At 41.1% G+C, this 27291-nt stretch overlaps 1 protein-coding gene across 3 annotated transcripts in view; it reads left to right on the forward strand.

Moving 5' to 3' along the window:
- The window catches only part of LOC146492085 (interleukin-1 receptor accessory protein-like 1-B), a 338383-nt gene that overhangs the window by 270781 nt on the left and 40311 nt on the right, over nucleotides 1-27291 (forward strand). For all 3 annotated transcript variants that reach the window (XM_085152263.1, XM_085152265.1, XM_085152264.1), the window contains exon 7: nucleotides 24483-24615. In XM_085152263.1, the coding sequence (XP_085008389.1) occupies nucleotides 24483-24615 (133 nt within the window). The remainder of the gene's footprint in view (nucleotides 1-24482; nucleotides 24616-27291) is intronic.

A 27291-nucleotide genomic window follows, 5' to 3' on the forward strand; every position in this document is an offset into this window, starting at 1 on the left:
GTGTCTGCATGTATACACTAAAGAGAGCAAAGGCTTTTCAATTGCCTCATGGCCCACCAGGCTGCCCTGGCACAGCTGGGGAGGAGGCCAGAGACATTACTCAGCTATTAAACTGTTATTTGCAGGTGTCACCCTCAGCAGGGCTTGTGTTGATAGAGGTAGAAACGCCCTCAAGGTCCAAAGCTATACACACACACACATATCCTTCAGGAAGGGGTGTTCGAGGCCTAGCCTCGTGGCTGCGGCTCCCCGGCTTGATGGGGCGTAACAAGGGCTAGGAAGGGAACAGACTGGTGAGCCACATTGGGGTGGGACGAGGGCAGAGGGACACCAGAGGACAGTGGTACTGGGCCAGTAGGGACGGCCACCTGCCACTCCATTTCACTCGTGATGAATCGGCCTGTATTTCTTTTGTTTTTGTGTGGGTTTTTTTTCCACTTTCTATGCTTTCTGTCGGGAACTCCAAGCTTGAATTTGACAGTTGTTGACAGCTGTTAGGAAGCAGAAGCTTTACTTAGGAAAGTAAAGTGTCCACTGAACACACAGAAACAGAGAGAGTGTGTGTGTGTGTTTGTGTGTGTGTGTGTGTGTGTGTGTGTGTGTGTGTGTGTGTGTGTATTTGTATTGCTGTCTAAAAAGTGGTCATCTTTCCGGTGATTTTTTTTTCCAGCACATAAGAATGAATAATATGATGTCTTCTGTGGCACTTCAGGGGCTTTTCTAAGTCTCACAAAACAACACTGGTGATAATCTAGAGGATGTTTTCACCATGTCAGAAGCAGTTGTTCATTCACATAATCTGTTCTTATAACTAGAAGTACTCCCTTTGGTTTGGCCAGTAGTGCTGCTTGAATGAAGTAGGAAGAACACAGTACTCACTATCTGTGAATGCATCCAACTATTATCTTAATGAATCTAGAGTTGTGGAGGCTGATTTATTATTTGTTATTAGCTATTTGCTGATATATCGATAATGACATGTTATAGCAGCCAAAAAGCAAAGACCTTAGAAACACCCTTCAACCATGTTATAAATGTTGGTGTTGCAGAGTCTGTCCACCAGAGGGCACTCTACAGCTTACTTGTCGACACAAACACAACAACTGGCTGACTGGAAGAGAGATGGGCAAAGCGAAAAACAAGCAATACACATGACATTACAACATTATTTTTTTAAACTACATTGGTACTAAATTATATATAATAAAATGTTCTTTATATCGTGCCAAATCACACTAACGGTTGCCTCCAGTGGCTTTGTATTGTAAGGTAAAGACATTACAATTGTACAGAGAAAACCCCAACATTCAGACAGACTCCTATGAGCAAGCACTTGGCAACAGTGGGAAGGAAAAACTCCCTTTTAACAGGAAGAAACCTCCAGCATGACCAGGCTCAGGAAGGAGAGGGACGCCGTGTATCACAACTGATTGGGCAGTGAGGGGACACATAAAAAGTACAGATTATAAATATTAAGATGTGTTTGTTTCATGAATCTGAAAGAAAAAACATATCGGCCTATATATCGTATTTGTATTTTCACCAAATATCAGAATCAGTCTAAAAAATACGGAATGAAGATTTAACAAAAGTCGCTGTTAGGTTGAATTATGAAAGGTGTAGGATCAACCATCCTAGGATAAGTGTAGAACTCTGCTTCTGCTTCATCTGCAAATCTGCCACTTACACGCCCGTCCAAATGTAAATAAAACGTAAAATAAATATTCAGTCATTAGTATTCAGTCATTATTGTCATCAAATCTCAAGAATTAAATCTGCTTAAATCTTGCCGAGGAGGAAGTCAACCGTCAGCGAACACATATTAACTCAAGCGGGTAATAAGATCTTAATGAAGTGTAAGGAGGCACAACTCTTTCATTGAACATCACTGCAGCATCCTGAAAAGCTCTGTAAACCTGTAGGCCTCTATTAATCAAAGAGTTACTTTGGTCTTCTTTCATAATGAGTTGGACATTAATAGTTTCTGGTATTTTACGCCAACAACACCGGTGGGTTAGACGCGGCTTAGCTGATAAGTGACTCATTTGTTGTTGCAGTCCATTATGCTCCAGCTGTGCTAGCTGATGTTTTAGGAAGAGGCTTCATTCATTACCCGCTTCATTAGTTCTGTACCTAAAGGTATACCACCTTTGTGCGATTTTCTATCTTTCCTCTAACGCTACATTTTCCGTGGCATTACTTTGACCATGGAAAGCCAGACAGTCGGTTTTCTGTGTAATGGCTCTCAGGGACTTTAGCCCTGAATAAGAAATGCTATCCATTAGGAGGAGTGAACTACTGGATCCGCTTGACTGAGAGTCAAATATGTTTCCTTTATATAACTACAGACTTTTTTTTCCCTTTCCTTTTTTTTTTCTCGCAATTTTATCCCCTGCAACTATAGCTTGAGTCAGAAATAACAGCAAAATGTATTTTATTCTAACAAATTCCTTGTCTGCAAAGGAAAAAGGAAAAAGTAGGATTCACTCACACAGTCGTGCATATTTCAGTCTGCTAGATTCCTGTTTGCTTTCTCTTATAATTCACAGTGTGCAGAAACAAATGTTTGTGAAACACACAAAAAAATAGCATCACAGTGGGAAACATTATCTCAGCAACTGCAGCCTGTTCACATTCAGTTGTTTACTTCTTTTCATGCAGTCACCATTTTCTTTCCTCTCACAGTAAAATGATCACAGAAAATCATATTCTAGCTATTCAATAATTGTTTCCAGTGACGCTTTGAAGATGGTTTTAGATAGCTGACATCTTGCCTTTGATTGTGTTTACCCCCCATTGCTCCCTTAATTGGTTCCCTCTAATTTAGACAACTCGCTTGTCGAATGTTTTGTTCAGTGCCAAATATGTGAGGTTTGCACATATCTGGCACCCTAGGGAGAAGCAGAGACTCATAAAAACCCAGACTTGGGCGAGATGCATCCGAATGCAGCTCCACAGACACACATCACGAGGCGCTGGAAGGGTCCGCATGAACTCAGCCCAGAGCTGCTGCGCTAAGGCCTGAATGCCGTAGCTGTAGGCCCAATGTTGGGTGCCAGTTATGATTTTGGCACTTCAAGTTGACTCTATCACCAACTCACACATTGGGCTTGTTGCATTGTTATGTTGGCTCCTCCAAAAGCGGTAGTTTTGTGGTTCCACATCCACTGCTATGATAGTCAGAGCTCATTTAAACGTAATAAAAAAAATAGCATAAATGAGTGAAACAGAATTGAAATTCTACTTTGGTGGAAAACAGTTTGACAACAAAGACTTTTTTTTTAAAGAAAAACTGAATGAACAACTCCTGAAGATCTCTTATTGTGTAGCTGTAAAGAAGTAGAAGTAGCCGGCCTGTTGGGCATTTTTAGACAACGTATGATCAAAAAGTGGCAACAACCTTACCTGATTTTAACACTGGACTCACATTCAGGTCATCTTCTCAGACGTGTCCCGACAGCTTCCACTGCAGCTGCTGTTTGTAGATTGCTCTCTGAAATTCCTGAAATTCCTTACACCATGCAAATTTTGGTATCAGTCGGAAACTTGATCTTAAAAAAGGAAACACAACAGGACTTACACTTAGAGGACTTAGAGATAAAAATATATACCAAATTTAAATCGTGTTTTTTTTAATGATTTCAGAAACAGAAAACTTTAATGTCCATTACAAAGCAGTGTAAATGTGTCTTAAAAGTAGCTCTCAGTGTAAACAACAGGAATAAGAGCATAAAATCTCATACATACATGCATATATCCCTACATGTAAACTTCATTGTGAATTGTTAATCATGTTAACATCAGTTGAGATGAGTGATTTCTTGACAATATTATTTCTGACTGCAGGGACTCTATAGTGCCTGCCTGATTGGAGGAGTTTGAATGAGTTGGTTAAGGGGTCTGAGGAATTCACGAGTGATAGTGCTAGCTTTACATCCAACTGGCTGAATATAAAGATCTGATAGTGACGACTGTGTGGCGCTGGTTATTTTGTTTGCCTGTGTAATGACCCGTGACAGTTTGGATTTGTTTTTGACAGAAAGAAAGGCGTACCAGGATGTGACTGTTTAAGTAAGAACCAATTCAATGAGACTTTTTGCTTATAGTAAAACGTCCAAGTTTTCTCAGTAGAAAGAGAAGCTGCCTTTTTGGTAACATAGTCACAATGCGAGGAAAAGGATAGTGTTGTTTCTGTCTCAAGGCACAGGCATCTACCTGCTCCTCCACCTGCCCTTTGATCTCCAGTGGTTGAAACAGCACATGAGTCGCATCATCAGGTTATACTCTCTGATAGCAGCACAGCTCCTTGGTTTTCGAAACATTCTGCTCTAAGGAGGTCTGACCAATGAGAGTGATGAGTAAATTTACTTCCTGACAATATGATACCAGGCTGTTAGAGTTCGTTCAAAACTCACCAAGACCACGTAGTCTGCATATTTGAGAATTGTCATAATGTCCATATTACAGGTTATATTATTTGATTGGCTATTTATTGTCGTTGACTGTTGAGAAACCTCGGATCCATCTGTAGTTCAGCAAAATGTTTTTGTTGACAGTGTCGAAAGCCGAGTTAAAGTCCAGTCTTTCAGTGGTTGTTGTAAGTTTTTAAATCTGCTATATGTTTAACTGTTCAGCACATTTGTAGAATCACCTCATTTGCTGAGCTCTCTAAACTTTTTGATCACACCTCATATTTGACCGAATTATCCAAAAACAGCGTCATATCTTAACAGTTGCGCATGTTTTGTAGCTTCCTGAACGTCCACGAAGAGAGAATACAAATACACGATTCACCTAAAAATGTCATCCTTATTGCTCATCGTTTTTCTCCCTTAACTTACTTACACAGACCAGCTGAGGATCAGAACTCAAAGCTGCTCTTGATTGAAATGCCGCAATGCTATAAGCTCCTCTTCCTCCCACCTTCACTCCCACTTGTCTTGGCACAGCTCCTGCACATTATCCTTCAAGTTCTGGCTGAGCCTTCGGTTTCCCTGCAGTGCTTCTCACAGTGTAGTTTCCCTTTGTAATAATACGAGGGGTGTCTTTTTTTGTAGAAAATGAAACGTTGTTGTTGTTGTTTATCTGCTGGTCTAATGAGACTCAAGGATGTATGAGAAAGCTCCTTTTCTTCAGTGATGGCAGTCAGAACAAAGACTCCTCACATGCGCTCCCTGCATTTGGATCTTTGCACGTAACTAATAATTCACTGCACTCGGTGTCTAATTTGCTTTGAATGAAACAAACTTGAATCCAAGTGCTCAGCAAGACACAATAGTAAGTAATTAAGATCCAGCATGGTTCTCTATCTGAAATTATTGACTTCCCTACCAAGTACTGTTTTAACATATCAGCAGGTCCTAAATGTAATTTCTGAAACATTCATACCTAGATTCCAGTCTTCCATGCTTTTTTCTTTACCTGCATTTTGACCACAGTCCTTTGCAATTAGCTGGACCACTTCTCCATTGGCCATATTCAGTTTGTCATCTTTTCATCTGTCACAGAGTCTCACACAGTCATAGTGTGAGAACAAGATACGCAATATGTGCTTAGGTATATGTGCAGCCTGTTGCGATGGGGTGATCCTTGCAACTAGGTTAAAACAGTGGTTGCCCAGTGATTGGTTACCCAGTGTTTGAGTGTGCAACATCCTCAATCTCTGGGCAACCACTCTTAATCAAGGTGATTTTCCAGGTTGCCTGGTGGGAGCCAATCTGCCTCCAAGCAATTGTGGTCCAATTCAGACTGTCTGCAATTGCTCTCAGACCAGTTGGAGACCATTTGCAAATATTATAGATTGCCAAAACATTCCGATCAATCAATCGGCACCAATGTGGACAGCTTATCTGTGACTCATCTCTTTGCGACAGCGGACAGTAGACTCGACCCTGGCTGTATTCTGCTTATATGCATGTATAAAAGCAAGGTTGCAGTTAAATCACTGTCCTCAAGCAACTACGTCATTTTCTGTTTCTGAGTTTTTGTTTCAAATCTGTAAAGTTCTATCTGGACTCTGAATGCAGGTATAGTTATTTTGAGTTTCTGTTTATATGGCTTTCTATTAAATGGTAGCAGATCTGAGTTATCAAAGTTAATCGCCATATTAACACAGATTACATGTCAATACTAACTTGAATCCATTCAATTGCAAATTGATAGCAAACTGATTGCAGACTGATATCACCTCGCTTTTAGGGCAGCAGCTGACAGAGAGTGGTCACAGACCTTGTCCTCACCTTTAACGCAGCCATATAAAAGGACACCACAAGTTAATTGCACACAGTTGCAATAATTTTGCTTGTGCTATGGCCTCTAACCACTGTTTTTCCTAGTGTGGCTGTAGCAGGAGGGAGAATGTGGGTGTTGTCGGTACAGATATGGGTTGAAACTACACACACATACACAGTAGCAGGGCAGCCTAGAAACAAAGAAGGGAGACTTTCTTTTGACCACACAAAACAAGTTAAAGATTTCACTCTGGTAATGTGCTCTTAAGAAAGACGCTTAACCCCAGTAGCCTTTGTTCATAACCCTTGACCCCTTTTTGAGGAGGCTAGGGAAATGAGTAACTGCTCTATGAGGGCAAGTACAGTATCGTATTGAATTATCTAACAAACACATAGTGACATAAATTCTTTTCTCACTCTGCTGAGCGCTGAGATAAAGAGAGGGGGGTAAAAACACAAGCAAGACGTAGCCTGTCATATTAAAACAGCCAGCGGCAAATTGCACATCTAGGCTAATAAAAGCGACAGGGAAATTGCTGCCAGCAGATTTCCTCCAAATCCCCTCAGTAATTCCCCATGAGCCTTGGCATTACTGCCTCACTACCCAGGCTCAGATTAACCCCAAGCCAACCGCTCCCCATCCCCGGCCTTCATAACAATGCAGCTCGTGGTTCATTATGCTACTTTCATGCCCTTTCATTTCATTTCTTATATGTATACATCGTCCTTTTGATCTCTGGAAACGTGATTTATTAGCTAGAGGCCACTATACAGGGCTGGTATAGTAACATGATGGGTGTTGGCTTTTCTTTGTTATCATGATTAGCTTTGGGCAAATAATTCCAATTTTAGGACTTTTTAACACATTTGTGCTGCTTTATAGACAAAGTAATTCATCCAAAAAATGTATCCCCACATTTATTATTGATTAAAAAATGGTTGTGGCTTATCAACCTCTGAAGACTACATGACTCATAATCTCTCTGGATGCTACTCCGTTTCTAAGTTCTGCAGTACGCCTCTTAAAAAAAAGCTCTACACACTTTTCTCCTCTGACTCCACCTCACCTGTGTCTCCACTTCCCCCAGACTGCAGGTCAGTCAAACCTGCTGCGCCTCACCTCTTTAAGTATTTGACCTAGACCTGGTGTCCAGCCCCACACCAAGTCGTTTAGCATTCAGGGCAACATTTTCTCCGGTCAGTACCCAGCGTTCATACCAATCTCCTGGTATCCCAGGTCACAGTGCAGGAAGAGACTCTGTGGGATTTCTGTATTAGACTGGTTAAGGAAGCCTAATCTGTGTTTTATGGATTCTCTTTCTTCTCTCACCTTCTGTCTCTATCGATCGGTTTCTTTACCTCACTCTCGCCTGCACCATCCCTCTGTGCTTCACCTCTATTTTGGAATAACATTACAGCAAAGAGCAGAGGCTATATTTTAGCAACACTGGTCCCAGCGATGGAATTGCAGGTTGGTCGGTCAATAAGTCAGCCCCTCAGTCTCTTTGATTCAAACAAAAAATATCCCCAAAATTACTTGATGGAATTCCACAATCGCCTAACTTTTCATCTCCTGCCACCAGCAGGTCAAAATTTTATCTAGCCAGAGAAATATTTCATCATTTACAAGATGGATTGGCTCCAATATTCATTTGTGGCTGAGAGAATCTCAGTCTTTCTTTTTCACTTCCTCTCTTGCTTCTTCTTCCTCTATCCTACTCTCGCTTAAAGTTTTGATATATATTATCTCTGAGTCAATTTGTCTAAGTGATATAAGTGAGCTGTGCCAGTGGCACTAACAGCAGGGCTATAAAGCATATTCTCTTGCAGACTCGGTGAGACAGAAGGGTCGCTTTCAACAACATAAACATATACTGCGTCTGTTAACTTTACCAAAAGGACATTTTCTCTAGATTTAAAACATTGTCTTTGATTTATTCAAATAAATTCATTATTTAATCATGCCTAAATTATTTGATATTCATCACCAGATAGCAGATGGCTGCCTCTCCCTGAGCCACGCACTCCCTGAGGTTTCTTCCTGTTAAAAGGGAGTTCTTCTTCCCTGCTAGTCGTAGTATTTCTGTGCTCATAGATGGTATAATAAACTAACAACAACAACATGTACTGCCATGTTTCCTAAATTAGCTTCAGTGTTTCATCTAGTTCAAATTAATATTCCCATAAAATCTCTATCAACTGAACACGCTATAATTTTTAATAAGTAACATTTTTATTTAATATTACACTTGTGTTGATGTTTCCAGACTCATAAAGTCAGATTAACTCAAGTCCCTGGTGAAAACTTCCAGTGTGTATTTAGGCAAATGAAGGTCTGCCAGGGGAATATGCAGGAGCATCTGATAGGTATCCTCTCATCAAAGCACGGCGCTCAGGCCATCAGAAATTCTGCGCATCCCTCTGTGGAATAACTGGTTGTTTACCTGCAGAGAGAGTAAAGGCGGGGCAGCAGCCAAGATTGACTGAAAGTGAAGAGAAAGAAAGAGAGTAGGTTGTGTAATTTGATCTGCCCATGCTGGGAACTCATCAGTATGCTGCTCATATACACCCCCACCCGTGCTACGTGCACACAGATGAATATAAGCACGCAAGTATGGCAGTCAGGATAGACGATGATAAGACTAATGCAGTCATGTAAACACTGCATCACACTTACTCTGCCGCAGATTCAACATTTCCAGTCCATACAAAAACACGCATGTGCACTAACCTCAGTTTTGCTCGTGTCCCCTTGCTTTTTACTCATATTTAAGGCTGAGTGGTTGCTGTTCACTTTTTCTAAAACAATAGCTTTACTTATTTGTCGGTTAACCAGTTTTAGGTCTAAATGTAAAACCCTGTTTAACATTTAAACATCGTGTATTCAAAGAGTTGAGTATTGAGCACATTATTCAGGTATTTCAAAGTGAAATGCACCACATGAGGGCTAAGGGCTAGGCCTCTGTGACTGAGGCCTAAGCTCAATTAAACCATGCCTATTACATCAAAAAGGGAAATATCCAGATCTCATTACAAATGAACTGTATGAAAATATACAGGCAGAGTCGCTTTGATGTCCCACATTGGTCTGCAGACCATTGTTTTGGATCCTTGAGTTTGGAATTTTGGCTCGGCATCTTGGGTGTTTGAAGACATGAAAATAATTGGATTAGAAGGCAGACCAGGGGAGCCGTCAGCTGATGCTAGTTTAGCAATAGCTCAGACCGTTCTCCCTCCCGAGGCGTAATATACCGACGATTTGTCACGTCACGAGGCGTTCCACGGGAATGCGGAAGGTCACTTTTCGCGTTCCTATGTTACACGCCGGGTTGTGGATGAAATCCAGTAGAACGACTGTCCCGTGGTAATAGACGTTCCAATCATGTATCCCAGCCCTAACCATAACCTTATCCCTAACCTTAACCACCACTTTAATGACGTTAATGTTTAACGTACATGTGTAGATTCATTCCAAACGGTTCTCATGTCTCCTCATCTTTCCGATCTCGTAATACAGGGATGTATTGGGTGCCCGAAAGCATAATATACCGATGATTTGTCACCTAGCGTAAAATGTTACGCTTTGGGAGTGAGAACGTGTTGGATAGCTAGCTTGGTTAGCACAATCTTTCCAATGCTAAAAGCAATATTAACTTTTGCTAGTAAAAAACAGGTTTGACAAAGAACCTAACAAAGATGTGAAAGCAGGATTCTGTTTACACGACAGTGCAGTGAAAACAATAATTTCAAAATTAACGTATAACCTGACAAATAATTGTCTTTACCCGAGTCGTGCAGCCCCATCCTGGGTTTTTATCAACGTCTGTGGATTAATGCTGCAAAAACCAATTCTCATGTCTTTAATATTTATATATAACCGCAGCAGAAAAGTGACTCTGGAAGTTAGTGATATCTATGTATATGATTTCTAAATTTACCTTGACATATAAAATAGTTATCTTCAGTCCCACTAGCAAAACCACTCACTCCTCAAACATAAATATCTGACATTTCTATTTTGCTCTCTATGCCTCATCTGAACTGATTATTTGGGATTGAGCAGAGCTTGTCATGTGCTGTATTGCTTCTAATTTTATTGGAAATCCTGCTGATACAGTATTTGAGATTTTTTGTGGATTATCAGTGATGACACGGTGGATTATACAAGCACTGCTTAGATCTTTACAGTAGAGAAGCTACTAGTCTGATAGTGGATGAGGCGAATAAGCCCAAATGCGCCTGCTTGTTTACAGATTATAGCGGATGTTTGTCAGTATTTTTTTTTTTTTGTGTGAAACTTGGTGGCTGCAAACGTTGATAAAGGCGTTTTTGGTGACAAGTGTGGATAACAAAACTGTGGTGTTGGATAAGACTGCCAAACAGAAATGCTTTTGCCATCTTTTGCACTGCAGGGGTAATATTCCTGTCACATCTGCATCTTTGTCATTATTCTGTACCGTCACTGCATCAAGTAAAGGGTCAGCAGATGCTATGACTGTGAAATACGCCACTATTCCAGACCACACGTGTTGAGATGATTTTCTCATCCATCATACATGCAGATATTTGCATTTCTGTGGTTTTTGAGGGTCAGAGAGCAGATGACTGGCAGATTAGCACTCGCACCCTTAAATTTATGCACACATTATGATATCCCTCTTTAAAATGTTTTCCGACTTAAGGTCATAATTTACCTTGCTTCCACCTACTTCCTCTTCTCTCCCACATCTTGATAGGGTTGCTTGTAATTTATTGTATTGTTTTTAATTAAATGGATGGCAAGAAGCTTTAAGTGCCCGGCAGTTCCAAGATGTGCCATTTCTTATCTGAATTCTAAATTCTGCGCACACCTACTGTAAAGCGGGACTATAAAGCTGAATAGGTCCCAAACTGCGTCTCAGAGGGATTGAACAGTTAGACAAATGTCACCTTTAGAAGGGAAGAGCGAGGATAATAAAGCGACGCCTGGGTAGTGGTGAATACAAACTTCACAGACATCGGGACACCACAGATTCATGGTTTCAGCAGTCAGCCGGGAACCAGTCTGGCACAGAGGATCAGAGAGGAAACAGCTTTGGATTACAGAGATGCTTGCCTTGATAAAGAAGAAACTTAAATTAAATGGAGTCACAGCAAACTCCGTCCGACACTGCTTCTCTCAGCAAAGAAAATAGCATTTGTCCGCATGTTCTGCGGTGTCCTATGAAGCAACATTGCAGTAAAATGAAAGGGAACTTAGGGTCATTTTGTTGAGTAAAATTGGTTTTAAATACATTTTTTAATTAGTTCATTTAGCTGTTTTTTGCTGGGTTTTTTGTAGTCCACATCATAGCGCTGACCCGTATGTGCACTTCTCAAAGCAGTGACTCTGAATGAGTGCTACAAGTATTCTAGACTTCCTCTGCAGTAGCCATGGTTAGTATGGCCAGCTTAGCTGAAGTACATCAACTAAAAATTATAGTTTCTTTTAAGATTCAGGAGAAGCTGAAAAGGTTTGGACAGACAATGCTAACTTAAAGCAGTGGTTCCCAAACTTTTTTTACTGGGCCCCCCTTTGTAATAAACTCCATTGTGGTTTATTTCACACCTCAAACATTTAGTAAACAATTAAGCAAATACAAGTAACCTGCAATAAATTACAGGTAGTAATAAAATAAGCTACTAACTCTTTTACGCTACGTCCGCACCTGCACGGGTATTTTTGAACACGCAGCTGTTTCGTCCACATGTAAACGGCGTTTCGAATCACCGAAAACTGAGATTTTTTTTAAAACTCCTTTTTTGCGTTTACGTGTGGACGAGGAATACAGAGTTCGTCACACAACATCAAAGGTATGTGCCTTTTTTCACGTCACGCCGTGCGCCACGTTATTGTTCACATGAGATGAATTGCAGGATGGCAGATAGAGACAAAATACTGTTAATCTGACTATCTGCGGGTTTTAAACACTTACATATACACACAGTTACTGTCCCTCCATTTACAAAAGCAGAGGCGTCACGATGTGATTATTTTACATGTAGTTGGGTTTTTTTTTTTTTGTGTAATAATATTCAACATTGCTATCAATACATTTTTCAAAAAATGCCTCTCTGTGCAAAATGGGTTTAAAAACATAAACAACTGTGAGATACTGTTTGTCCATGATTTGAACCGAGGGAACAAATTGTGGCAGGAACGGCCTGATATTATTTCCATCCCGCTGTAACTTTACTGTATAAAGAGCTAACATCTCCAAAATGTCAGGAGTAGTTAGTCATTACAACAAGTGTTTGTGAACTAAAAATCAAGAATGTGGGATACTGTTTGCCCGTGATTTGAAGAGCCCAACGCTGCTCCCGACGAAGGGAAAACCAATTCTGCAGGGAGACCTACCTCGGCACTTGTGCAGGTAAAACCAAAGGGAAGATATGCTTCACCATATTTTCTAGTCTTTGGCTTAGAATGAAGTTGGTTTGGAAACATATTCAGCGATGCTTCATCTCCTGCTTTGCGTTTCTGTGGGCTCCCCATCAAAAACCTGTCCATTATGCTACCAGTGTCCAAGGGTTCTTTTTTTTCTCCCCTTTTCATACCGATGGTTATTGGTGGTGGGCATTTATACAAGTAAAACTGAAAACCAACAAAGAAATCCAGTTTGAATTGAGTACAGACAGACACAGTTTCTCACTCTGATAGGTAATGTTTGAGCCCCACTGCTGTACAGTATAATACTAGCTAAAGCATGGTCATGTCTTTATAAAGAAAATATTCAGCAGCAAGAGTCCTGGGTGACAACAAGCAAGTCAATTTGACTATCCACCGTGGGAGCTAAGACGTGTGTCTGAATCACCAGCACTATGGACTGTATGAGGCTATTCTGTATGAATAGCATTAAAAGTTATTTTCCATGTAGACCAGGTCATTGGAGAGTGCTCCTCAAAGGTTATTTGTTTGAGCGATTCACAAGACTGATTTTATTCCAGTGGTGATCTGACATTCAGCAATCACGGCTAGATGACCTACATGACCTTAAAACATTAGAATCCTTGATTTTGCAAATGCATCACTCAACCAGACGCACCAGCGCCCCCAGGGAGAACTTTCGTCGCCTGTTTTCATGGCACATTTGTACCGTTGTACTGACATTTTGTCATCCCCAGATGCTCGCGCCAATCTTTTGGAAATGCACACAGATGGATCCGCAGAGGCTTTTTAATACACATTATCAGCTTTACATTGTTTCAAGCATGACAGTTGTGGCTATGCGGCCCAGAATCCCAACATGCCCTTTTTGAACAAGGTGAACATGAATTCGTTTTCTTCCATATGTTTATGCAAATAGGGAGGAGAGCAACATGGCAACATACAAATAACTCCAGTTATCCTGGCTGTGCACAGAGCTCTCTCAAAGTGCTTTTTTGTGAACATGATGGACGGGGAGAAAACAGCAGGATGCTGTGTAGATGATGCCCGCTCTCAGCAGAGCTTTAACCTTTCCTTCAACATTCTTCCTGCAGAGTATGTTAAGAAAATACATTTTCTATTGCTTATTTGCTGTGTATTTTGTTTTATGCATTTAATAACAGGCCAGTATATTAAAGGCCACCTTTGAGTTATAAACTGTGTCATAGGTTATTAGATTGTTCTTCCTGCTCCCTCAGTCAGTCATATTGTTCTCCTGATTCTTCACTCATAAGCGAAATGTGCTTATTTCTAAGTCAAAGGAGCTTGCAAAGAAAAGCGTCTGGACTTCTTTAAGTTACTTGAAGACATTTCACCTCTCATCCGAGAAGCTTCTTCAGTTCTAAGGTCAAATGGTGGAGAGTCCCAGATATAAACCTAGTGGGAGTGTCCCCCCACAGAGGAACAATAGGACCCCCTGATGATCCTCTAATGGCCTGAGCCAAGGTGTGAAACTGGGTGTGGGTCCCAATCAGCCAGAGTTTCGGGTGAGCTCATTGTGAGTGGCCCCACCTTATCATGCGAATTCCTGAGGTCAGATGGCCCAGGATGTGAGTGAGCACCTTGGCTCAGGCGATTAGAGGATCATCAGGGGGTCCTTTTGTCCCTCTGTGGGGGGATACTCCCACTAAGTTTAAATCTGGGACTCCCCGCCATTTGACCTTAGAACTGAAGAAGCTTCTCGGATGAGAGGTGAAACGTGTTCAAGTAACTTAAAGAAGTCCAGACTCTTTTCTTTGCAAGCTCCTTTGACTATGATGACCTGGATGACTGAGAACCTTCACAGACTTATTTCTAAGACATACCACAAGATGCAAGAAAAAGAATAAAGGTCAGATGGTAGACAAAGGTGACTAAATGGTTAGGAAAAAAATAAAATTAAAAACCTCAAATCTTTTATCTGCTCAACTTTATGGGCTAACAGGGGAACAGGCGTCACGTAGGCGTGAGACTATTTTAGTCAGTCGTCCAATCCAGCTCTTCAGATCCCTTAAATTAAAGCTGAAATTCCGCGCTTTAATGACATATTGTTTGATTTCAGCAAGATTACTAAGTAAAAATACAGGGCGATATCAAATTACTTAACGAGTTGACTCTATTATTTTCATTATTGCAAATTTTAACATTGCTAACAATTAGCCGACATAACGATTTCATTGTTAACAGTGAAATAGCTGGTAGCTGAAGTTTAATTAGCAATGCATTTCCAATTTATTAACGATGGCTTTTAAAACTTCTAAACATACAAGTAAATAAATTTCTGATAAATATTATTGTTAGCAATGATTTGCGCCACTGTAAAAATATTCCTTTGAAATGAAGGCTTCTGGCGTGAAAGAAAACAAAATGTTCTCCTTTTGTCTAAGAATAGGTGATAAAACTGAAGAAAAGTGCACTGCAGTGCCGACATCTCATTTCCACATGTATATTTGCTGGAACATCTCAGTACATGCATTCCTACCACTTTAACGCAACACTCCCACCGTGTAAACCCGCTTCTCTACTTTTCCCACCTCTCCCCTGAGAAATGTGATGCAATGATTTCCAAACCCACCAACACTGTCTCCATCCAACCCCCCCCCCCCCCCCCTTACCTTTGCAGCTCGATTTAGGACGATAAGTTAACAGCTGCTTCCCCGTCTGATGATTTTTTTTCTTTTTTTAAAATGTTCCACTCTTTCGCTTCACGTTGGCCCTTAGTTAAGTTGCTGCATGGACTTCCTTGCTCATTCAGAGCACGTGTGCTGCAGATATCCAATGCAGTTCATCCTGTAACACTAGGAAAATCACCTGCAGTCCCAACCACTCTGCTGTGTCCTGTTCTCATTACATGGACACCCAGGAGAGGGTATGGATATAGCTATGCTCCCTTGCTCTCCACTCACTACTCTTTCTCTCTCTCTGTCTCAGTCTCTCTCCTGCTCACTGAGCACAGTAAGCTGTCTTGATCTTGCTGGTGAGTTTGCTCCACTGGACCATTTAGAGACTAGATTCTTCTTCTTCTTTTTTTACTGATGGTTTAGGAGACAAGGACTATGCTGCAATAAGGTCTAACCAATAAATGCTTTGGTGAACCTCTCAATATGCCAACATACAGTAAAAAGGGCAAATTTTCCCTGGTTGTAATTTAGGAAAATCTTCATCCAGCACACAGTTACATACCATTCTTTGAATTACACAAGCTCATCCAAAATCTGTTAAATGAACTAGAAATCCAACTGCCAGCCAGGTCTTATCACCCAACACCAGTTCCTTCCCTCACTAATGCTCTTGTGGTTGGATGGGAACAAATCCCTGAAGCCTTGTTCCAAAATCTTGTTGAAAGCTTCCCCACAGGAGATGGACAGTGTTACTGCAGTTAATACCCATCCTTTTTGGTCAAAGAAAAATTGAGGCTGGTGTATCTACTGCTGGAGTCAGTTTGTTGATCTGTCTGCTGAACGTCAACCTTAGAGATTATTTAACATAGTATCTTGAAAATCATGTTAGAAAAAATGGTTGTAGTTCATAAGTAGTTAATGCAAAAATATCTTTATTACAGTCACTGAATTAAAGCTCAGATTCTGTGTTTCAGTTGCGTATTGATTCTGTTTCACTTCACGTCTGTTGTGGTGACATGAAGAGTCAGAATTGTAACGATGATCTTAAACTTTATTTCCAAGATTATAAATGTCCGATGAGGATGGATGGACTAAACATGTTGTAACTCTAGTGTTAACTCACTGTAAATTTAAAAAATAAAATAACAGCCCATGAAAACAGGCAACCTAAATAAGTTTCAAACTGCATTATAGTTGTGATTGTTATCCTTACGCTCTGTTGCTTAAGATTCAAGTTGAACCTTTCTGGCAGTTTAACAATCATCCTTCACATTGTCATGCCTGCTGCTCATTTTCATATCATCTGGACATTTCTAGAATGATACTGTTTATTCCGATTGCACCCCAGGAGCATGATATTGGCAGTGGTAAAGACGCCTGCAACACAAGCTGAAGTTTGGAGGTTTATTTACATGGAGAGACTCCTTTCACTGGGAGTGTCACTGGCTTGTTTAAGAGTGTGTAGGTGTGAGTAACACCATGCTACACTGTAATTTGTCAGGAATGAGCCAGACCGGGGCTAGAAATAGTATTTGATAAATTCAGCAGCTCCTGAAAGTCAGCCATGCAACTGCCATGAGTCATAACATTTATTAACAAGCAAATTCAAGTGAACATAAGCAAGGCTGGATGGAGGCTGGCTGAGACTTTTTCAGCAGAGACCCTCTCTTCAGCAGGAGTAGATTTGGTTTGCAGTCAGGAAAGGCTCCATGCCGACTGCAGGCAGAGAACATACTGGGTGCCGGGGACAATAGTTAAGGAAAGAAAAGAAAATCATTGAAAGCACTGCTTTTGGTAAAAGTGGATTCAGCCTGAGCATCGAACCACGGGGAGCTCCACTGATGAAATGGGAATGCCTGGGGTATGGGCATGCTTGAAAGGTGACCCAGCAAGGTCTTGAGGAACATTCAGTTCAGTGCTATCAGTCTATGTTCCATTGTGTATCTGTGTCTTTCACTTCCATCCCAACCATACGTTCTACTTTTTTTATTCCTCTCTTTAGCCATAAATACATGAAGCCACTGAGGATTCCTCTAGATGGCTTAAGGAGTCCCTCTTTGGTCTGCGTAGCCCTGTACTAAACCCCAGTGACCATCCAGGTCCTGTTGTTATCCAGTCCCTGCTGTGTCACCATGAGATAAGCGTTTTTGTTTTTTGTTTTTAATTCTCAGGACTTCAAATTATCACCAGAACCAATTATGTTACGTTTCAATAACATCAATTAAAAGTGCTATGATATTTCAGTAGATAGCTATCATACAAATGCACTGAGTAGGGCTGTCGGTAAAAAATGATCCTCAGATACAAAGTGACACAAAAAAATTCTATTACTCATTTGCAACAGCACTCATACGATGGCGCTGTTTCCCCTCTGACACAGCCCCTCCTCTCACTAGCAGCTGAACATCAAAACAATACCACAACTGCCTTAAAAGAAACTTGGACAACCCTGTTGCCAACACACTCGTATTTATTGTATGGGGTTAGGAAAGCTCCCGTTCAGACATAAGTGAAGTATTATCAAACAGTTACAAATGTTAACATAGCTAGCACACAGGTTAACATTAGCATCTGTTGAGTTATTACTAAGCCTGGATTATATTTTTCATGTCTGCAAGTCTGCTGGGGTCCACTCAGGCACAGGTGGCTTAAGTTTCTAACTGCGAAGAGTTATTGGTGAATAATTTACTTTATTGTGAACCAATTACTATTAATATAACTATTAATTACCAAGGCAAACAAAGAAACATAAGAAATGACTGCTCAGCTCGGGTCTCATGTTGTGTCCAAGTGTAATCTGGTCTTCAAGGTAGCGGCTACTGGCTATGGCAAATTACAAAATGATAAATGTAATGCTGGAGGGAAACAAAAGTATTTGTTTTTAAAAATTGTTGTTTTTCTCTCTTAAAATCCCAAAATGAAGCTGAAAAAAGTCCACAAAAAGTTTTTTTGACCACCGCGAAAATATGGCGCCAAGTCACCAGAAACAAAACGTATAGCTGAATACATTTGCACCAACCGGTAATTTTGTCATCTTAATTTTGAGAAATCGCTTCCTGTGAAAATGATATTGTACATTGAGCATTTACCCAAATGTTGGTATTGAGTTTGAAAATCTATTTTGACAACCAAAAATCATGATGGGCAAGAAGACGTGGGTTTTAACTAATGTTTCTGTGCTTTGTTTTGTTTTTTTTCTTTTGGATTAAAGAGATGTCTTTGAGTCAGCAGCAAAGCGGGTACATCCCAACTCAGAAACCTAAGTGGCGTTTAGGAAAGAAACAACAGCACTAACTGATGCAAAGCAAAGAAAAACCATTACGCCTCAAAGAAAACACTTCACAATGCCTCACATAACCATTAGCAAAAATAGCATCTGCTTCATAGTTGACATGGCAACTGCCGTCAACATCTGATGCTTTTCAAATTGTTGTAAAACCTCACTTCCTCCATTCAATATGGCATTTCTCTAATGTTTTGTGAAGTACCCTTTAAGTGTTTCATTAATGTCTAATGAGCTTTTCATTAAGAGAATTCAACTGTGACTTTTCCACAAGATTATAAGCAACGCAGGGTTTAACGTTGGTAATGATTCTGCTGGACTGGGCGGCAATAATAGGTGCTGCTTTTGTGCTAAAGTACGTTGTATTATGAGAACATCAATGCAGAGAGTGGGTGTTGAACTTTGCAAATGTCATGCTGTGTTCCACAAGGCTTGAATTGGACTTGTTATTAACCCAACCCCCAGCCTGTTTGTTTCCCACTCCCCGGTAATATTCAGCAATATTACCTTATTTAATTTCCAGACACGGCTCGTCCCCGCCAAAAGTAACACCGATCCGAGAAAATTGTAATTTCACAACACATCGCCGAGCATTTCCTATTACGATTGCCACATGTTAACATGCTTATAAAGTTCAGGAAAACAGCGCAAACATTGTATTATGTCTCTTGATATCTGCTTCACCTGCATTAATTAGTGGAAACGGCAGCGGCAGTTTGCCTGCTTAGTGATAATGAGGTGCAGTGCTAAGTATGAATAACAAGAGATTGACCATACGCGAGGGGGAACATAACTGAATGACTACTGAATAAAGCACAGTCAATGGCTGCCTTAAAATGCATGATTGGAGAGGCTTAGGCTGTAATAAGCAAAGCAAAGTGAATGCTGAACAGAGAGACAATTAAACCGCCACATCTGGCAACGCTGATGTGAGTGGGTACCCAGCCGCCGCAATTACAGGCCTCTGTCACTACTGTAACCCTTTACTGCCTGAACACAGCACTCGAGCAGATGATGAAGGCAATGCTTAAAGTTTTCAGAGCTTCTACTTCCGACTGGCCACAAATGGATGTTTGACCAGGACCACTTGGCGTCCGAATTTTAACACACTATGTCCCTTTCATGGTTTCCCCTCCACAACAAACTTCTCCATTTTTTTGGTAGCCACATACTCAAGTCCTACCCAGTGTCATGGTGTCTCAGACAACAAGGTACAGTGCTTCTATTGAAGTCAGACTAGCCTGGACCATAACGGGTACCCAGTGTGTTTAAAAAAAATGATGCCAGGAATGCTAGAATGTGGAAGTTCGGTGATAGATCATTCTCATGAACATAGGGCCCAGAGGGCCTGCTGAATCTGGGAAAACCCCATTAAACCATCAATTATCAGCTTATTCAATTTCTGGCCTTTTTCTCATTCAAGATAACTGTCCTTCTATCCTTCTCCTCCGCAGGGCAATCTTCAAGTTATTTTATGTTGAGTTGCATTGAAGGTGAATTCATCAGAGTAGAGAGAACAAGTCAGCAACCAGAGAAACTGGGAAGAAAAGAAATTTCCACTAAAGTCAAAATAACATCCTGACATTTTGCAAAGATGTTGTTGGTGATGTTATGTGCTTCCAGTCATTTAGTGCTTTTTTAGTCTGTCTTAGACTTAACTTCTGAGTCATATTTTACATTCGAGCAGCACTTTTGTGTTTTCACTTCAAGCACGTTTTTCTAACTCACATCCATGGCCAGTTTAGAGTCAGCAGTTTGCCTAACATGCATGTCTTTGGACTGTGGGAGTGCCCACTCAAGCACATGTAAACATGTAAACTCTGCACAGGAAGGCCCCACTTTATCAACATCAACTTGCTGAGCACACTTTGCAAGAAGTTGTTGTTATTTTTGCCACTCAGAATTCATGAATTAGCTTCAAATCTTGAAGCAGTCTTTCCTACTGCAGCTGATTTCTGTTAACATAAATATTGCATTAAAGCAATTTTGCCAAGATCTGAAACTTGCGTGTATTAGCAGTAATTTGAAAATTTGCTGTTTATGTGTAACGTTGTCTTAAATTGCAAGCTTCCAAATGGCTTTTCATCTCGCCACAAACATTAAACCTTCTGTATGCCGTACGCGTCTTCAGTGCTGTTCAGATCACGAGTACTGAAAAGCTTAGCCTCTTCCCTCTCTGAAGTATTTTACTGCTAGCTGCAATTTATTCAAGGCTGTTAAAAGCGAAGGAATAAAGAAAACAAAGGCTTCCCTACTCAAGAGCTTGATTGTTAGGATCTGAATGGGAAACGCTGGTAGATTAAGTCGACATGGATGGTGCACGCACTGCATGCAGATGTAGTGATGTGTAATCGTCAGCACACAAGGGCAGTACAATGCTCTATTCACTCAGTGTAGGAAGTCTTTCAGTTCTCCCATGTGTGGGATTCCTCTTTCAAACTTTTTCTAGCTGTCTTTTTTCCTCATATTTCCACTTTCTTTAATGTCAGAGATGTAGAAATGCATACATCCCCGCTCCTTTTCCCTGCATTTCCTTTCTTCTTTGGCGACTCACGCTTCCATAGCTTCAAGTCTGTCTCCTTTGCCACGGCAATCTTTGCTGACGTCTCCGTCCTGCAGCCACAGCGACTGAGAGAGATGCTCTGGAGGCTCAGAGAGATAAGAGAGGAGAGACAATCGCATTAAGACTCACTTTACCCCCCTGACCAAGACCAGAGGTTGGGATTTGAATGTTAAAATCAGTAAGCTTAAATCCCTGCATGGCCGTTTGTGCATTTCCCAGACTGAGCACATTACTTCTGTCTCTGCAGCTTTTAGCTGCTTGCAACTACACCGGCACAAATTAGCACGGCATCGTTAAGGGAATAACACGCAGCCATATGCACGAGGAGCTCCCTTGGAGTGAGTCTTAGAGAATGACACTGTGACTGGTGTCTGCACAGCAGTCTAGCTGTCGATGTTACAACACAATATGCTGTTCGAATCTATGGGTGAAGCCTCTTGACATCAAAGGTGGCAAAAAAGAAAGAAAGAGAGGAACCGTGTTTCCTTTTACTGTTCTTTGCACCTGTCAAAATGGTGTGTTTAGGGTCTTTTTTTCCTTGTTTTTGTTGTTGTTTTATTTGCTGCTACTGCACACACCAGCCCGCCTCCTTTGTAACACCACAGAGACCCCTAGTGGAATTGAGAGGCATTGCAATGTGTCTGAAAGTGTGTGTGTGTCTGTGTGGTCCAGGACAGATCCCACCATCCCCAAAACTCATTTTCTCTGTCTCTTTCATTTTCGCACTCTCTCTCACACACACACACGCTCACACAAGCCTTATCTTTCAGCTGTGGACAACTTTTCTTCTTTTTTTTTTTTTGAGCCGTGAGACAAAATGCAAAACTGCCTCCTCCCAGCCTCCACACACACGCACACACACACCTCAAATTCAGGGCCTTTTCTGCATCTCCAAGCCAGATTTTCCCTGTTAACGCTTTAGCTATCATCTGAGTGCACTAGACTGCACTAGAGGGCCAAATTAGAGCAGGCCTTGGTAAAATAAAATCCCTTTATCTTTGAACTAGCAAGTACCCAATTATACGCCACAGTTATCTCCCATCTCACAGACTTCTGAGTCCTCGCCACAGGCCAATGAGCACGGAGAGCTAATGAAGAGATGCTGAGTCACCTTTTTGCCTTCCTGGACACACAACTGGTGGAGCCTCCTTGATCATCTGCCACTTTTTTATGCATTAGAGTCATTCTCCAACTTTGATGAGGTGGTTCTTTTTTTTCTCCCCCCCTGTCGCAGCAGAGGCCACTGATTCACGGATATGCCGTCGGTTGCGGCATACATATGATTAGCGTGAAAGAAGAGTGAGAGGTCTCTAATCCCGAACAGAGAAGAGAAAATTGGTTTTAAAGTGGTTTATCTGCTTCCAGTCACAGAGGATGTAGGAAATGAAGCGATGCAGAGAGAGGAACTCCTGCTGATGTGAAAGACGAGGCTTGATATGGGTCTTCTGTGCGTGACCCTGATCATCCCAGGAAGTCGATCTGTATATCACGCTGCCTGTTTGTACAGAAAAATTACCTGAGGTGTTGGAAGCTTTTTCTCTTCCTGTTTTCAGCCTTGTTAAACTTTTACATGTGCTTCAATTTTTGTGCTTTCTACAGCTTTGGTTCTTATGGATATGGATTTATTTCATTTCCCAGTTGGTCAGCATTTTAAGATATTTAACTCCTTAAGCTCTAAGCCGTTATGTTAGAATACCCATGTAAGAAAGAGGAGGGTTTTTTAATGTAGCGCCAAATCACAAGAAGAGTATATTGTAATGAAAAGACCCTACAACAATAAGAAGGAAACCCCAACAATACAATGACCCCCTAAGATGACCCCCGCAGCACCCAGCTAGTCAACACCACCAATGGTGGTCAGTGTTAACTCAGGCCTTCATGACACAACCCTACTCCATTTATCTTGCAACCAGCAGTAGGAGCGAACTGACTTGTGGTCCTCTGTGGTCAAAAATACCCTTTTTATCGATAAGATTGCACACTGGAAAGAAGATGCTTAAGAGTACCCAATGCGTTTCAGTGTAATGACAAGGTGTCTCATCCAAGCATTCATATGGAGCTGGAAGTAAGGCAGGTTTCAGTGTCATCACCACTTCTTTGAGATGCCAGCAGCTTTGACTAAGCATCTGATGCCCTTGGAATGACAGCGGGCTCACTGACAACCCTCATAATGAGGTTATTGTTCGTTGGTGATAAAAGTAAGGCCACTTCCACTTCATGCATTTATTTGTATGTAAAGCTTTATCTCTAAACTTATGTGCAGGCCCCTTCAAACATTCGCCCTGTCAGTTGGTGCTTTTGCTCTTTCAAAGTTGATTTTTGGCGTCTTTTAAAGCACAAGTTTGTTTTTTCTTTTTTGACCGTGGTATCTAACAGGGCCAACCTCTTCCAGTCTTGATAGGTTAAGTTGTCTGGCAGTAATTCACAGGTTTTCACTTCTTGGAAGTTGCTTGCACCCAAATGGTGATAATGGTTATGAAACAACCACCATTACCTGCACTGCTGAGCACTTAAAAAGGAATTTGGGTGCAATCAAGCCACTGCGCTGTAGCACGGATTTTTGCCAGAGAGAATAAACACCTTTTATTTTCTGATTCACACCGAAAGCTGCATGTTAGTTGTATGAAATATGAATGAAGGCTGACTTAGGCACAGTCTGCTTCCACAGACCCATAAGGGCATATCCTCTTATCGCAGCAATACAAGTATAATTGAGTCGATAATGTGCAATTTGAACTCCTGCTTAGGCTGTGCGGTTTGAATTGTGAGTTTTGCATTCATTACCAGCACAAGCCACCTCCTCCTCCTTCTCCTTAACAGCCGTACCGCACTGTGGTGTTTAAACATTTCCAAAATACTTCTTGCAAAATACAGCGATGTAAATGTAAAAGTGGGATCTGACAGAGAAGGGAGCTTTGGAGGAGGGTAAAGAGCTTTTGTGAAGGTACAGTGGTGTTACAAAGTTGGCATGAAAGAGGGTTCAAGAGCGCGTTTATAAGTTTAAGAGGGTGTCGGGGAATTTAAAAACGGTTGAGTGTGGTTTAAGATTGAACCTCAGGAGAGTGAGGAACAGTTTAGGAACTGATGGGATAGCAAGGCTGTCGTGGAGTGTTTCGGAGGGTGAAAAGGAGAGGGAGAGAATAGGTTCTGTAAGTCAGGCATCAGATATCATATCTTGTGGGTATTTCTATCCACCATATTTGGAAAGGAACACTCTGATCTCCTATTTTTATTTATTTATGTACTTATTTACTTATTTAGAGGACACTGTCTAGGGCAGACCCTTCGACGGTCATCAGTATCTCAGGGCTAACATTTGTAACATTTTTAATCGGGTGACTCCTTCTCTCGTCTCCCACAGGAAGTCCAGTTAACTTGACGTGCAGAGCGTTCTTTGGATACAGCGGAGACGTCAGCCCACTCATCTACTGGATGAAGGGGGAGAAGTTTATCGAGGACCTGGATGAGGAGAGGATTCAGGAGAGCGAAGTCAAGTAAGAACTTCAGAGCTTCAATTTTATGAATGGGGAATATTTTGGGAAATGAAGGTGTAAACTGTAAAATACAGATATTTATTATCTTATTATCTGTATAGCCACTTCCATTTTATTAGTATATATTGTCAAATAACAACAGCCGCCTCAAGGGGCTTTATATTGTAAGGTAAAGACCCTACAATAATAATAGAGAAAAAGACAGCAACAATCAGATGACACCTTGGCAACAGTAGGGAGGAAAGACTTCCTTTAACAGGAGGAACCTACCAGAACAGGGAGGGGCAGCCATTTCCAGAGACAAGTTTATTGTAAGGGATTTTTCTTAACACTCCCTCCTACCTTTTCTCTCCCCTCTCGACAGGTGAACACCATGAGGTTTTGCACTCTCTCACATACTAGACCAGGCAACAACTTCCAGGGCAGCTAAATGAAGCCAGAGTGGCCAAAATGACAGATCATCTGTGGCCACTCGAGGCTGGTTTCAAAAGCGAGTCAGTTCCCAGAGACTCTCACGTCAAAATACCGAACTATAGCCTTTAGATTAGCATGCGTACAGTCTTGTACGAATAACAGTTTTGGTTTCTATAGCTAATTTGCTGGTTGTATGGGGGTGGTTGTTTTTCACAATTCACCAGGCTGGACACTGTTAAAGCTTATATTTAAGGCTGTGGCTGCTTTAATAGACTCTGCTTGCTAACTCCAGCCTCCGTTCTGTTAATTCCCATCATAGAACTCGACCTCTCAACGGTGTTTGTGCCTTTTTGGAACATCCATTCATTTTCATCTGCTTATCCATGCAAACTCCACACAGAGGTGGATTCAAACCAGAACCTTCTTGCTGTGAGGCAACAATTCTAGCCACCAGATGTGCTGCCAGGTGTTTGAAATATTCTTTTTTCAAACAGCATTTGTTAAAATATTCTATTCTCCAGAATATTCTGTTCTCCAGTTTTTGTTTTTTGGTTTAGTTTGGTAGTTGGCACTAAATAGCAGGTTTCTATGTTTGCACTGCAAAATGCAGAGTCCGGAAACCAATTAGTGATCTCACATTGCCTACTTTCAGTCAGGCCATATTGAGACCTCTCTGCAAAGGCAAAATGGAAAACAGAAGACAGTTAGGTTATTGCACACCACCAAGCATGAGCCGGAGGCATCCCCAAAACAGTGAGATCTCATGAAATTTGAGCTTTCCAATCCAAATAGCATATAATAAAAATTGTGTCCAGATTGGGCACATGTGACCATTATTAAACCGATTATAGCAGCAGAAATAATCTGCCGCTATCACTTAGAAGTGACTAATATATTCATGAGTCACTTCTGAACTCTTCAAAAGCAGCACAGGACCTCTCGGCTGAACTGGTAAACACCTATTTAAACTCAATTTGCCACAACTCTGTGACCACCCATCAACACACCAAACAATGAAGGGAACCGTTCACTACCAAGCTACCATCTAAATATTCATATTTAGCATTTGATATTCATGAATGCCTTATGTGGCTGTTTAATAATGCAGGTAGCCATGCATTCTTTATCAGCATGTACTGTATATGCGCAGTTCAGGAACTGCTCCATCAGTTAAACAAAAGTGCAGCAGCAGCACAACAGATGGAAACTCCAACTGAATAGCCTCCTTTTCCATTCGAGTGACCACCATGTTTTTGGCTCATTAATGAAAACAGAAGCCTGTTTACTCTGATATCAGCATCAGCCGAGGCTGGTTGACCATCCAAAAATGAAGCCTAGACGCGACTCTTCTTCCTTTAGTTTTGACAAGTCGTGTGAGGTAAACAATGGAGCTTTAGGAACTGTCGCACTTTTAAAGTTTCACCTTGCAGAAAATGAGAATTTCTTTTCATTATATGAATGTAATAAGTAGGCGTCTAATACTGTCAATCATAAATGTTCAGCCATGATTGACAGCATTGCAGTTATACAGGGAGAGAAAGAAAGGTTCACTGGGGGAAGCTGGATTTCCAGCATGTTTAAACGATGAACTGGACCCATGGTGAAAAGTGTTGTTTTAGCTTGACGGCACTGATATATGGAACTCATTAACTCATTTTTATTGATTCACTTTGGATCAGCCATAAAAAACAAAGCAGACATTTCGTGCCATTGCTAAAGTGTAGCTGATGGTATCGCTTCTGCTTTAGGCCTATTTTTCACCTGTGATTGGAAATTTGATAGATTTGCTGCTACATTTACAACATTACAGCAGTAAGATGGGATCTGTTTACTTTAGCTGCAGGGTCACTTTATTACATATACCTACACATACACATACACCTTGCTTTTGTTGAATAGAAACCCCTTTTCTAGCTTAATAACTGTCCTAATGCTGTAGATTTATGGGCAGCACTGTCATCATGCAAATCCGCTATTCTACTTATAGACTGTATATAAAAGATAGATTTAGGTAATATACCATCACATATAGGTTAAGGAAACCCCTTAAACTCAAAGCTATTTGGCCACCACCGTATTGGGTTTTTGGAGCTAGAAATGACCGTATTTAGATACGCTTGCCCATTTCTTCATCACATCAACTTTGAGGACAGAATATTCATTTGCTCCCTGATTTATTCCACCCACTAACAGGTGCCACGATGAAGAGATAATCAGTGTTATTGCCAGTGATCATAATGTTATGGCTGATCGGTGTACGAT

The sequence above is a fragment of the Neolamprologus multifasciatus genome, chromosome 23, assembly GCF_963576455.1.
Source record: "Neolamprologus multifasciatus chromosome 23, fNeoMul1.2, whole genome shotgun sequence".
In the NCBI taxonomy this organism is placed as follows: Eukaryota; Metazoa; Chordata; class Actinopteri; order Cichliformes; family Cichlidae; genus Neolamprologus; species Neolamprologus multifasciatus.